Genomic DNA, 12,195 nt, shown 5'->3' on the forward strand with positions numbered 1-12,195 from the left:
TGATTTCTTCAAAGATGTAGCTTAAGGCAGTCACTACATAAAACCTTAAAACCTGTTCTGTAATGATTATGCATGTTCCCTGATAATTTTATGCAATTTAAATGCATTTAAAGGAGTGGTTCAACATTTTGGGAATTTTCCTTATCGGAAGTTAGATGAGAAGATTGATACCAGTCTCAGTCTGTATAGCGAACATAGCTACACAGCTGCTGCTACTATTACCACTACTGTATACCTAGTATATCTAGCGGCCGGTTAGCTTAGCTTAGCACAAAGACTGGAGGCAAGAGGAAAGCTTATGCTAAAATGCTGGCTGTAGCTCATACTGAACCGACATGAGAGTGGTGTCAATCCAAACCAAATAAGCGTGTTTTCCAAAAGGTCAATCTATTCCTTTTAATGTGCATCGATCTGTTGTTTTCAGTTTGTTTTTGTGCCCTATAGACCCATGTCAACTTTTGGGACAAATGATGCCTTGAGCTTGGGTTAAGCTTGCACGAAAACAACTTTAGTGCCTGCAAGTGCTGTTGGCTAGAGATGCTGCTGCCCCATTGAAAAAAAGAAATGAAACCTCATACACCCACCACCTGCCCTATGTACGTGTGGGTTTGTTTCTCCGCCTCCTATCATGCCACGTTTCCTCTCAGTAAACCACGTCTGGGGTCCAAACACTTTTCGATGTATCGGTTCAGGTTTTGTGAACCTCATCTGGACTTGATCTAATGATGTTGGAGCTAAAAAGATTTACAGGAGGCTGCAACTTATATGAAGTTTGTATCGCCAGTACTTGATCATTTGTCCAGATCCTTAACCAGGAGTTAAAAATCAGTCAATCAACAAGCTTGTTAAATTTGAGGATACTGAATATCTTTTGGTTTTGGACTGTTGATAAGTAAAAAACTCTTAATTTGAAGACATTACCTTGAGCTCTGGGAAATTAAAAACAGCATTTTTCCTATCATTTTTCTTTTTAACCAAGTTTCTGACATTTTATTATTTATAGCCTTAAAAATGAATTGATGATTCAAAAATAAAATGACCCACTGTTTATTAATTACCTGTATAACTCCTCCCAGGTTCCTAAAACTCCCAAAATCGTGTAAATCATATGCATCCATCCTCAGATATTACAGTAATTCAGCATTTTGCTCTTTTAACTTTATTCCTTGTATTGTGGGGGCAGCCCTGAAAAGGTATTTAGAGAGTAATTTGAAACTAAAATAGCGACCTTTTATTAAATAATCTTCTTACAAAGAGACTCAATTTATTTTTTTTTATTTATTTTATTTTATTTTTTAATTATCTTGTGATTACTGGCATCTTCTTTCAGCTGATGTTAAGAGCTTTGCATGAACCTAGGGCAATACTTTAAAGTTCATCTGTGGAAATGGAAGTCATGGTACAATAATAAAAATTGAATGGATGTGGCGACACTTTAAAGCAGATGGCTTTCTTATAACTGCACGTTAATCGGAAAGTGAACTCATGTAAGGGTTTATTGCTGATTCTCAATGTCTTGTGTGTATAAAGGATGTTTAGACATGTAATTTTATTAATGTATTTTTTTCTCTGTGTGTCTTTAGCCTCTGATGCCAAGATGCAGCAGTTTTGGATCAATCAGCTCCAAGCGTGTGCCAGACGTCACTCTGACAGCAGTGCCAAGGTAAAACACACACACACACACACACACACACACACACACACACACACTCTTTATTCAAGCAGAAAGTAAACCACATTATCTAACATAACTCTGGTCCAAGCTTTTGCTCTATGTTGCGGAAAGCCTCCACATTTTCCTTGAGATTACTCTGTTGTTGTGTGTCTGTTTTACAAACGTGACAAGATTCCAATTTCAGTAAACTCAGGTCAGTTTCATGAGTTCAACAATTTGTCAGTCTGTGTGCAGATGCAGGTCCTCCACCAGCTGAAAACCCTCTATACAGTCCCAAAAAGTCCGGGCCCTCTCTTTCTTTCTGTTCTGCTTTTAGTCAATTGGCTTTTTTTTAGTGAGTCTAAAAGTGACAGATATTATTTTCCCATGCCATTTTTCAATTGAAATGGCATCATCTCCCATGACACTCATTCAACATTCCCTGTAGAGTTTTAACATTCTTTCCCTGCTTTCTTTCTCCTCCTGTCATTATCATCATCTTGGCCTCCTAAAATTACTTGTTTTCTCTATAAAGTCTTGCAGCAGCCTCTTGCTGATGCAACCTGCCCCCTGCACCTGCATCTCCGTAAGTTCAAACTTAGCCAAGTTCCAACACACATGTTTACAAACTGGACATTTACACTCCACACAAACTAGTTGTTTCTTCATATTTACACCCAGTAAAGATGTAACTATTGCTAGCTAACTGGTCAAATCAATCGATCTAACCAATCTTTAACAAACAGCAGCGACATAACTTAATAAAAGCTGATGCTGAATAGTGAAGTATTTAACATCTCAGAAAGCTAATAGGCTGTGGATTCACGTCTAGGTATTTTTGATGAATTAACTTGTATTAAGATGAAAACAAGTTGAAACAGATGTTAAAAGTTTTCAAATATCTTTTTTTACATGAAAGTAACCATACTGAGTCAACTCAATTGGGGGATTTTGGTCTCAATACAATTTATATAACCTCATTTTCTTTCATGTGTTATTGAGAGATGTCCTTCATTTTCTGACTCCCTCTTCAATCTCTCCCTATGAACACAAACACATGGTACATCCACAGTTGCAGACCTTAATAAATGTCAGCCAAATAAATGCCATGTCTCTGCAGACAACAAGTAATGCTTCCTAATTAATGAAATCAGTCTGTGTGTTTTATTTCTTTCTTACTGAGCACCCCACTTAAAAAAACAAAAATTAAAAAAATAAGCTAAATCATGCTTAATTTTGTGAAAATAGACAACAGGATGGATGCACTTAAAATAAATAAATAATAAAGTATTTTTGAGATGAAAAACCCCAAGACGGACACTCCTTGCAGAGCTGAGCTTCCAAGTGTCATGTGTAACTTCTCCTGCTTGTCTAAATTGAGAATATTTTTAGTACTTCCATTGACAGAAGACTTAGCGATTTAGGAAAAAATGGCAGCACACTCATGCTGCTTTATTTGAGGATGAGAGTGTCACAAAATACCCCTGCTTTCACTTTATCTTCATGTCTCTGTGGGCTCATTTCTAAAAGATTACTGTGATGGGTGTAGTAGAACTACCTTTTATCCACAACCACACTTTTTTAATATCATGGATTCATATTTGGGCATTTTTGCAGGGTTTTAGTGTAGACTTCCAGGGATTAGTCGTTGTATGTGTGGGTGATGTCTGTATTTATTGTGGGGTGTATCCCCATTTGCCTGATCTAGCGGAGAATGAGGCAAGAAGTAATCCAAACTTTATTATTTCTTTGGCAAACTTTTGGTATTAAAGTTGATTTTGTACATGGAAGCTCTGAAGGTGTTTTTGCTCTTGCTCTTTGCTGCAGCTGTGAATGAACAAGCTGATGTTGGGATGCTTGAAATATGTTTTGAGCCAAGTTCTGAAGTGACTGATTTTATAACATGGATGTTTACTAGTCAACGGCTTTTGCAAAAATGTAAGGGACATTTCCAGTGTTTTGAAATGTTGCATTTGTGTATTTGTTCATCATTGTGAAAACTTGAATCGAATGCAATTCAAAACTGACCTGCCATAAATCCTGGCTTTGAAGTTTATAAAGTTTAGTTTTTATTGACAGTGTTAGAGAGGTGTTGAGTCAACTCTATGGTAATGTTAAGGGTGTACTTAAGAGGTTTTGTTGTATTAGATTGCATTAAATTGAAAGGTGTGCAGGAGAAAAGTATAAATGTTCAAAAAGTATAAAAGCCAAGATGTTTTACAAATTAGCTTCTTTAAAGCTGGTGATTCTAGCTTAAAGCATAATGTCCATGACTGCCAACTGTGCCAAACAGTAATTATATTTGTTGACTTGGTGGATGAAACTCTCATCGTACAGTAAAGCTGTCCAGGACTGAAGGAATTTCATGGTGAATTTTAGGCATGGGATTGTTTATAGTGTTGCGATCAGTCTAGTGTCTAGTTGCTGTGGTTAGCTGATGGAAAGGGTCAGACTGACATGTAAACATGAGGGGGTGGGGGGGGTGTTTGTGGATGCCGATTTAACACAGTACTGCAGGGACTGGTGGGAGAGATTAGGATTTTAAAATGATTACGGAAGGAGTAAGACGGAAGCGAGCACACTGCAGGCTGACACTGGAAAGCCACGCTTCCACACGGAAAACGCTATTGGAGAGAAAGACGGTTTATGATTGAGGAGACGTTTTCTTGTTTTTCAAGAACACATTTGTAAATACACCTTTTTAAAACCTGAACTACACACCAAAGAGCGGGCTGGCGGAAAAGTCAACGAGAGATGTTGGAGCTTTTCCTAGCACACGAGCAGGCTGTCGCTCCCGATGACCGATGCTAGCTGGCCCGGCTCCAAGAACGCGAAACCACGCAGTGGCTGGGTGAGTCAGTTTAACACAGCACAACCCCTCTTAGGTAGGAAATATATACACTCATCCAGGCCATCTTAGGTCTCATTCTCACGTTAAACGCAACACGCAGGGAGAGGAGACCAATACCATTAATATTACGTGCTATAGACTAGCCTTTTGTAGCTGTGTGTTCTTTGTGGTATAATCCCAGGTTTGCTTTGGCTTTGCAACAACCGGTTGTATGATATAAACTTTTGCTACATTGCTACATTTTGCAGACAAACGTCACTGTCAAAAGAAAACCAAAAAGTGTGAATGTTGTGGTTATCTTACCTAAATCTGTGATAAATATTTTTTTAAAACTACAAAAACTAACAAACTGTTGAACAGTATATAGGAGGAATGCTTCTTTTGTACTTATCAAACCATTCAGCACCTTCCCTGGTGCCTTGCATTGGAGCATAATCTTTCGTCATGTTTCTTTTTCCATTAATTTGTTTGTATGTGTGAATTTGGTTTCAGGTGAGGAAGCTGAAGGGCTCCGATGAACACTTGAGTGTGGAAAGAGCAGGAGGAGGCCAGGAGGTGCTGGTGAGTCAAACACACACATCACTTAAGATGCACTATACTTCCTGTTTGACAAAGATATAGTTTCACCTTCAAACAGTAGAAAAGACAGAAAACTGCAACATCTGTCCTGCAGTGTACATTTTCTTTCCCATGCTTTTCCCCACAGACATTTGTCTTTTTTTAAAACAATTAAATACTACAGCCTCAATATGCTGCCTCATAACCGGCTCGCTTATTCAACATGTAGCTCTTCACCACTTCAAACTGCTGCACAGATGGAGCAAGGGGAAAGTCCAATTACTCTGCTCAGCCGTGATGAGAAAAGCAGTCAAAACACGAGAGAAAATTGGATAAGCATGGAAAGGTGGAAGGAGGAAGACAGTCTATCTCTCTTTTTCCTTCTGCCCTGTGGATCTGAACAGGCGTTTTGTTCCCGTTCGTTGACTTTGGGGCATTGCCACTGCAGCAGCTGTTATTACTGTACCCACTGTTGTGGTCTAATCCTTCCCTGAGCTACACTGTCTGCCTCTCAGATTGTTATCGCAGCTACTTCAGCAATGCGACAGCCAGCAGTGGAGGCTCTGCGACATCTCTGATAACAGAAAAAGTTTTGCAGATTTATTACCCAAAAAGGACCAGGACAGGGTTCATTGTCCTGATCTTTATAGAAACGACTAAAAAAAGACCTCACCCATTTTATACTGTTGATCGATACAGATTTAGTAAATATTTGTTTAACTTGCTTTATGGAGGCTTTTATTTTGAAGTTGATGAGGTAGAAGAACAAATACAGTATGAGGTTGAGTATTTTGGTATTTTAGTTTTTCCTCAGCATAGATAGTACATTACTTGTTTTTAATAGACATAGGCGGTGGACAAAATAGCAGGAACACCTAAAGATATTGTTAAATTGTAAAATTGTATCACAAATTGTAACCTCATAAATTGCCATTGGGCTAAAGCAAAACTTCTCTGATCTCTCTCTATAATCCCAACACACAAATAAGCCTTGATATGAGTAAGAAAATTGCCACTTTTCCACACAAAAGAAAATGCAAATGAATGCGTGTTTCCATTATCAACTACTGTTGTGCGACTATTAGGAGTTGGTTCATTGAGATAAACAGCTGGTGGTGCTCATTCTTCAGCTGGTGCCATCAATTATTTCAGAAGGAGAGGCAACAAGATGATGTGATTAAAAGAGCTCCAATCAAACCTGAAACAATGGAAAACAATGAAGAATATGTGATTTGTTTTAATGTATTAATTTGAGGAAGGTTATTTTCTCCTCATCGCTCCACACAGATTGGATGTTCTTGTCTCTTCAGTGGATACATAAGACACATGCTTCATGTACGATATGATTAATTCACAGAATCTGTTTTCGTTGCATTTTGCTTTTGTCGATACGCCAACGTTTTTACCTCAGCGCCTAGCATGACAACTTTTTTGCGCTTTTTAAAAAGGTTCAATTTCCACTCAGATTTTTTTATGCACAAATTGTGGATGTGGATGGAATAGCACCTAATGAAAGAGAGACAAAGAAAAGTTAGACTGCCACTTTATGCAGTTAGCCATAATCGCTGACTTCTTGTTTTATAATTTAGTTGTTAATCATTCTTGCTGGTCGGAGGCTTGCGCAGGTTGTTTCTGATACACCTTGTTTTGCACTGGTACTCGTTTTCCTGAATCTCTACAACGCAGGTATCCAGTGTAACGTTAGCATGACCCATAGAGCCACAATGGCCACATTTATACGCCAGGTTGAAATAAACTGGAATTATCCTTTTTAAAGCATGATAAGATCCGATTGTGTATGATGCACCTGTTGAGTGATATCAGCGAGTGAAATCTGAAACTGAACTCTAAATCCAAACCTAAACTGTTGGTATCTATGTCAGAACTCCCGGTAAATACAAATCTAGCTTCAGTTGGTTTCACACAGATTTCATGATAGTGAACATCTACATTTCCATGACAACTTGGCCAACTCCATCAGCTGATATGATAAAAAACGGTCCATTATGTAGCTATTCATGATGATGACATTTTGTCAACTGCTGTCTTTAAAGTCAAGAATGAACTTTGAAACTCAGCCAAATAATCTAGTGCTACTGTATTTTATCACATGTATCTTATATTTCCTTTCATAACTATACTGGTTAGGTTTCCATTGCCAGCACCTGCTTTGTTTATAATTTGGTGGAACTAAGAAGTACATAATATCCTCAAAGCTAGAGTCAAAATCATTTGATCCACTGTATACAAGAAAAAAACATGGTAATTTTCTGCCTCTGTGCAGCCACATTGACAGTTTACCGACATCACCACATTGACAGTGTAAGAAAGCTCCTTGTTCAATAAAGCAGAACATTTTTATCTCTGTGGCTGGAGCTTTCTATAGATTCTCATCAGGACAAGTAGGAGAGTTTGGCCCTGATAGATTAGTGGCACTGCAATGCACATTATCCGTTTCCTCTGTCCAATTGTCCAGTTACAGTGGTTGTTCTGGTAGCTGCTTTCAAAGTCTAACTTAATTGTCCTGGTGTCAGAGTTTCAGTTATATCCAGTTAAGAGAAAGATAAGAGGCCCCAAATGAGTTTTTTTATGCTTCCGCACAGCCTGTGAAAGCATCGCTGGTAGATTTTAAATGCAATACAGTACAATATAAAGCTATTCAGTACAGTAACACACAGGGCTGTAGCCAGGTTTTTTAGAAATACTGAGGTCACGAGTCCAAATTATCCTATAAATTAATTGAATGGCCAGTAAGATATGTCAGACCAACTTTACACTCATCTGGACCTTCTCTCATTTTATATACAACCTCTAGTTTTAGTTTTAGTTAAAAACTGCAATTCTGACTTGTATTTTCCCATTGGTAAAACATTCTGCTATATTTCCACACTGACAATTACCACCTAAACTGCTTTAGTTTAGACTTTATTTATAAATCTTTTTGAATGTGAGTTCCAAATACAAACTATTCTTTATTATTTGATTAATTTTGGGTACATGGTTAAAGTATTGTGTTATTCAAGTCGCGTCCTCCTCCGGCATCTCCACGTAGCTAGCAGAACAGTAGGTTGACTGCCTCCCCTTTCTCAAGCATAATAGACATTTCTGTTTATCAAATGGGCAGAAATAACAAGAAAATGCATAGATTTCTGTCAAATAAGGTAACCCAGACATTTCCTTTACTTTAGGCGGACCAATCGTGCTTACTGTCTTGCGTAGTCATCCCTTAAAGGCTCTTCCTAAACCAGGAAAAACCCTGCTTAGTATGAATGTTAATATGGGATTTAGAACACAGCCCATGTGTAACTACATGCAACTCCTGGCAGGAAGGGCACTAAGAGTCACACCGTGGACTCTGAGTGGGACTGATAATGTTGTTTAATTTCTGCTTGAATAAAGTGTGTGTGTGTGTGTGTGTGTGTGTGTGTGTGTGTGTGTGTGTGTGTGTGTGTGTGTGTGTGTGTGTGTGTGTGTGTGTGTGTGTGTGTGTGTGTGTGTGTGTGTGTGTGGCTTTAAACCAAGTTCCTGCTACAGTAGGAATATGATTATATGGCAATACATTGAAAATCATGAAATTCACCTAAAATTCACCACGGTCGAGTGACAGCAGAGCACCTGTGAAGCAGCAAGCGTCAGGACTTCTTTTACCCATGAGCTTAGTCTGTCAAGCAGAGTTCACATCTTGCCTCTTCATATGTCATGATTAGAAGACTGGAGTCCCAATTACGGTCCTAAATCACCTTAAATTTATATTATGGCTGTATTTTCAAATTTGGTTTGTAAGGGTAGACGTCACAGCAGTGGTGTATGTGTCCTCTATGGTGTCTGTATTGCTTTCTTTATTGAACCATGCAATATTTTTCATATTCTTTCTGACTCTGCTGTGTGGTGACTCCAATATAAATCTGAAGGTCGAAAGATTACTGCAGAAATCTTCTTAACAAATCGTTTGTTTCCGTAACTGAAGTCATAAAAGTCCTTAAAGTTAAACAAAGTTTAACTTTTCTACTCTTTACTTTTTCCAATGTAAATCAATGTGTTTCAAGTACTTCTTTATTTTTCTTCATTCCAGCCTGCTGGCCTCTTCTTTCTTGTTTTTAAAACATGATCTATATACAGTATATGTATACACGTGATGCATATTCACACTCACTTTTCATTCTTGCTCACTTAGGTCTAATATGTTAAATTTACTGTCCGTCTTAAGACCTGAGGTGATCATGCTTTTGATCAGATAAAGACATACCTGTTTAGACAGGCGTTTGGTTGACCGATATGCACCTGGTCTGCACATTATGTTTCTTGTGTCTACCCTTGTAAAAACTTAAGTCTGTAAAGCCATGCTATACTGACCATATTTCTGATAGAGCTTTAGTTTGATCATATAAAGTCCAATTTAGGCATTACAACCCCTATATTTAGCATGTTCCTCAAACCTATGCTTGATACTTTTCCTTCCATCACTCCTCCCCCCATTCATTTTCCTCTATGCATTTTCTTGGTCGGACATCTTCTTTCCGTTCCAGTTTACTGAAATGCTTGGGGCTTTGTGCCAATTTTGAAGGACGAAACCTCAGCGTGTCTTATCGGTTCGCACTCCTGAAATGCTGTTTCCTTTTCTGCATACTCACGCCTCGTGGCTTAGCCTTTCACAATACAACAGTGTTCTCTCCTGTAAGCTGATTATTTTCTTCTGACACACAAGGACCTGCCCACCATAACCGCCTCTATTTAGTGTTTGCATCGAATCACAAAGAAAATGCTCTAATTTTTTTCAAACTGTGGTGTTTTTATATGCAGTTTTATCCTTAAAAAATCTACTCAAAGGAGCAGAATAACAAGCAATTCATGCTTAGTCGTGTGTGTGACTGTTACATCATCATGTTATTCATAGGTTTGATGTCCTGGGTTAACGCATAGCGAGCAGCATCACTGCAAAAAAAATGGTTTCCCTTTCAGTGAGTGAGTGTCCTGGGGTGGAAGTTGTTTATTTGATCTTTGATCTATTTTATTTTCACTGCTGCCGTGACCAGACCTCTGTGCTCTTCTGAGGGATACATTGCTGGTGCCTTGTCTCTCTGCGCTGCTGTACACTAATGCAGAGTAAAGACAGAAGAGAGAGATAGTGGTCTGACATGGCTGCCTGTGTGAGGTCAGTGAACTGAAGAGACAAGAGGAACAGAGGGAAGGCGCAGGAGGCATCAAAATGAAGAATGTGATTTGACTTTAGCTCCGGCACAGAGAACAAAAACAAAACAAAAAACAAATGATCACTACCTTTTTTTTCTACTTTTGAATTCACAAACCTGGTCGTGGCACCTACTGTTTAGTTGCATTTGTCAGGAAAAAATATTTTTGAGAATTTGGTTAACTAGAGGCCAAACTATTGGGTTCTCTGAAAAAAACATGCCTTTCCACCTCCCTACACATGTTCTATATGAAACCTGTTAATGATGATAATTTATTTAAAAGTGTAAATAATACACGCAAAAAGACCAAGAGAATGTTGATCAAATGCACACAGATACAAGCAAGTAAATTACTATTAATAAATAAATAAATGCAAATACATTAACATAAACATGTATTTAACACGCAAACATTCACTTGTTCCAGCTTCTTGTGGGGATTTGCTTTTTTCACTGATTCTTGGATGACTTGATAAAAAACTGTAAAATGTTTGAGGTGTTGGTGTGAGTGAAATGGCTAAGTAAGCTACCTCATGTATACAGTACAGGAACTTCTTTCACAGTCTTCTCTCAAATACGGGTCATTTTGCTCTGGTAATCTAAGAAACCCGGAAACAGATAAAATGCCTCAAGGCTAAAACTGAGTCACATCTGTTAAGTGAAAAGTTGCAGTTTTGTCAAACTCTGACAAATATATAATAGCCAATAGCCAGTTATTTGTTTACACAACATTTATAGTATAAATGTTTTTATTTGATCAAAATATGCAGTAATTCTGAGGATTTTTTTGCGGTCACAGATTCTTTGTGGCCCTGGTTTTAAACTGTACAGCATTAGCAGAGAACCTCATTTTAGTAACTTTGAGTAAGTAAGTAAAATGAGGAAAAACCAAACCCCACACAGCTTTATTGGTTTACAGGTATTGCCAATGTTAGCTAGCATTAACGTTATTAACGTTTGCTACTGTCTTTAAGAAGTTTTTAAAAAAGATTTTTATAAAAGCTGAGGGAAGGCATTCTCATGGAGCTCTTTCTACATTACTATATGCTTCTTAGTGCGTTGTGACCCACCTGGTTTATTCCAATGACTTTAAACTGATATGCAGGTTTTATCTTATTTTGCTTATACCAAAGAAGCTGAGAAAATAAACGTTTCTGTACAAAAAGCTTATTTGATTGGGGGAATAGAAACCCTTATTTATGAGATAGTTATTAGGCGCACGCTCTTTCTTTACATTACCATGCTCCTTTCACATTTGAATTCCCACACTACTCTCTCTCTTTCCCTTTCTGTGCAACCCCCTGCTTCCCCCCAGGGCTCCTCAACCTCTGGTCGGACCCGTAGCTTCTCCCTCCTCCCCCACCTAACCCCATCTTCATCTCCGGGTTCTCAGAGGCACCTGAGCAACGCGGCCTCACCCAGCAACATCGTCACCATCACCCACCACAAATCTCCGGCTGCAGCTCGGCGGGCCATGAATATGTACCCGGGACGGCTGCTGGAGGTCAAAGAGGTGGGTGTCAAAGGCATAACAAAATTTTTTACCCTTTGGCCTTGAGACTTGAAATTCAAAGCAGATGCCTCGGCTTTTATTTTTATTTTTTTATGTTTTTGCCTTTTAAACGGGTTACACAAATAGGGATTAAACAAGTGGAGATAGATTTGCCAAGACAACATGAGTTTAATTTAGTTTCATTACAACTTTGGTCTTATTTTCATAGTTTTGGTCATCATTTCAATCACTATCAACACAACTAAGTCAAGTTTGGTAGATCAAAATTTAGGCAAGGGTCAAGTGACTGACGGCGGTAGCCAAGCTAGCCGAACCACTAGTGAGCTAATCTGCTAGTATGTTTACTGCAGACTGTGCAAGCTACAATTTTATCTTGTATGTATGTATGTATGTTTGTATAAGTTTCTTTCATCATTTTTAAATTTTTGCA

The 12,195-nt window shown here is 38.3% G+C and overlaps 1 protein-coding gene across 3 annotated transcripts in view; it reads left to right on the forward strand.

Annotated features, from left to right (window-relative positions):
• osbpl10a (oxysterol binding protein-like 10a) overlaps positions 1-12,195 on the forward strand; it is an 84,762-nt gene that overhangs the window by 16,713 nt on the left and 55,854 nt on the right. The window contains exons 3-5 of one of the 3 annotated variants that reach the window (XM_028596918.1): positions 1,584-1,663; positions 4,998-5,066; positions 11,568-11,765. In XM_028596918.1, the coding sequence (XP_028452719.1) occupies positions 1,584-1,663; positions 4,998-5,066; positions 11,568-11,765 (347 nt within the window). Of the gene's footprint in view, positions 1-1,583; positions 1,664-1,687; positions 4,506-4,997; positions 5,067-11,567; positions 11,766-12,195 lie in introns of those variants that run through there. The other 2 variants (XM_028596920.1, XM_028596919.1) reach the window with 2 other exon arrangements.

The sequence above is a fragment of the Perca flavescens genome, chromosome 14 (assembly GCF_004354835.1).
Source record: "Perca flavescens isolate YP-PL-M2 chromosome 14, PFLA_1.0, whole genome shotgun sequence".
NCBI lineage: Eukaryota > Metazoa > Chordata > Actinopteri > Perciformes > Percidae > Perca > Perca flavescens.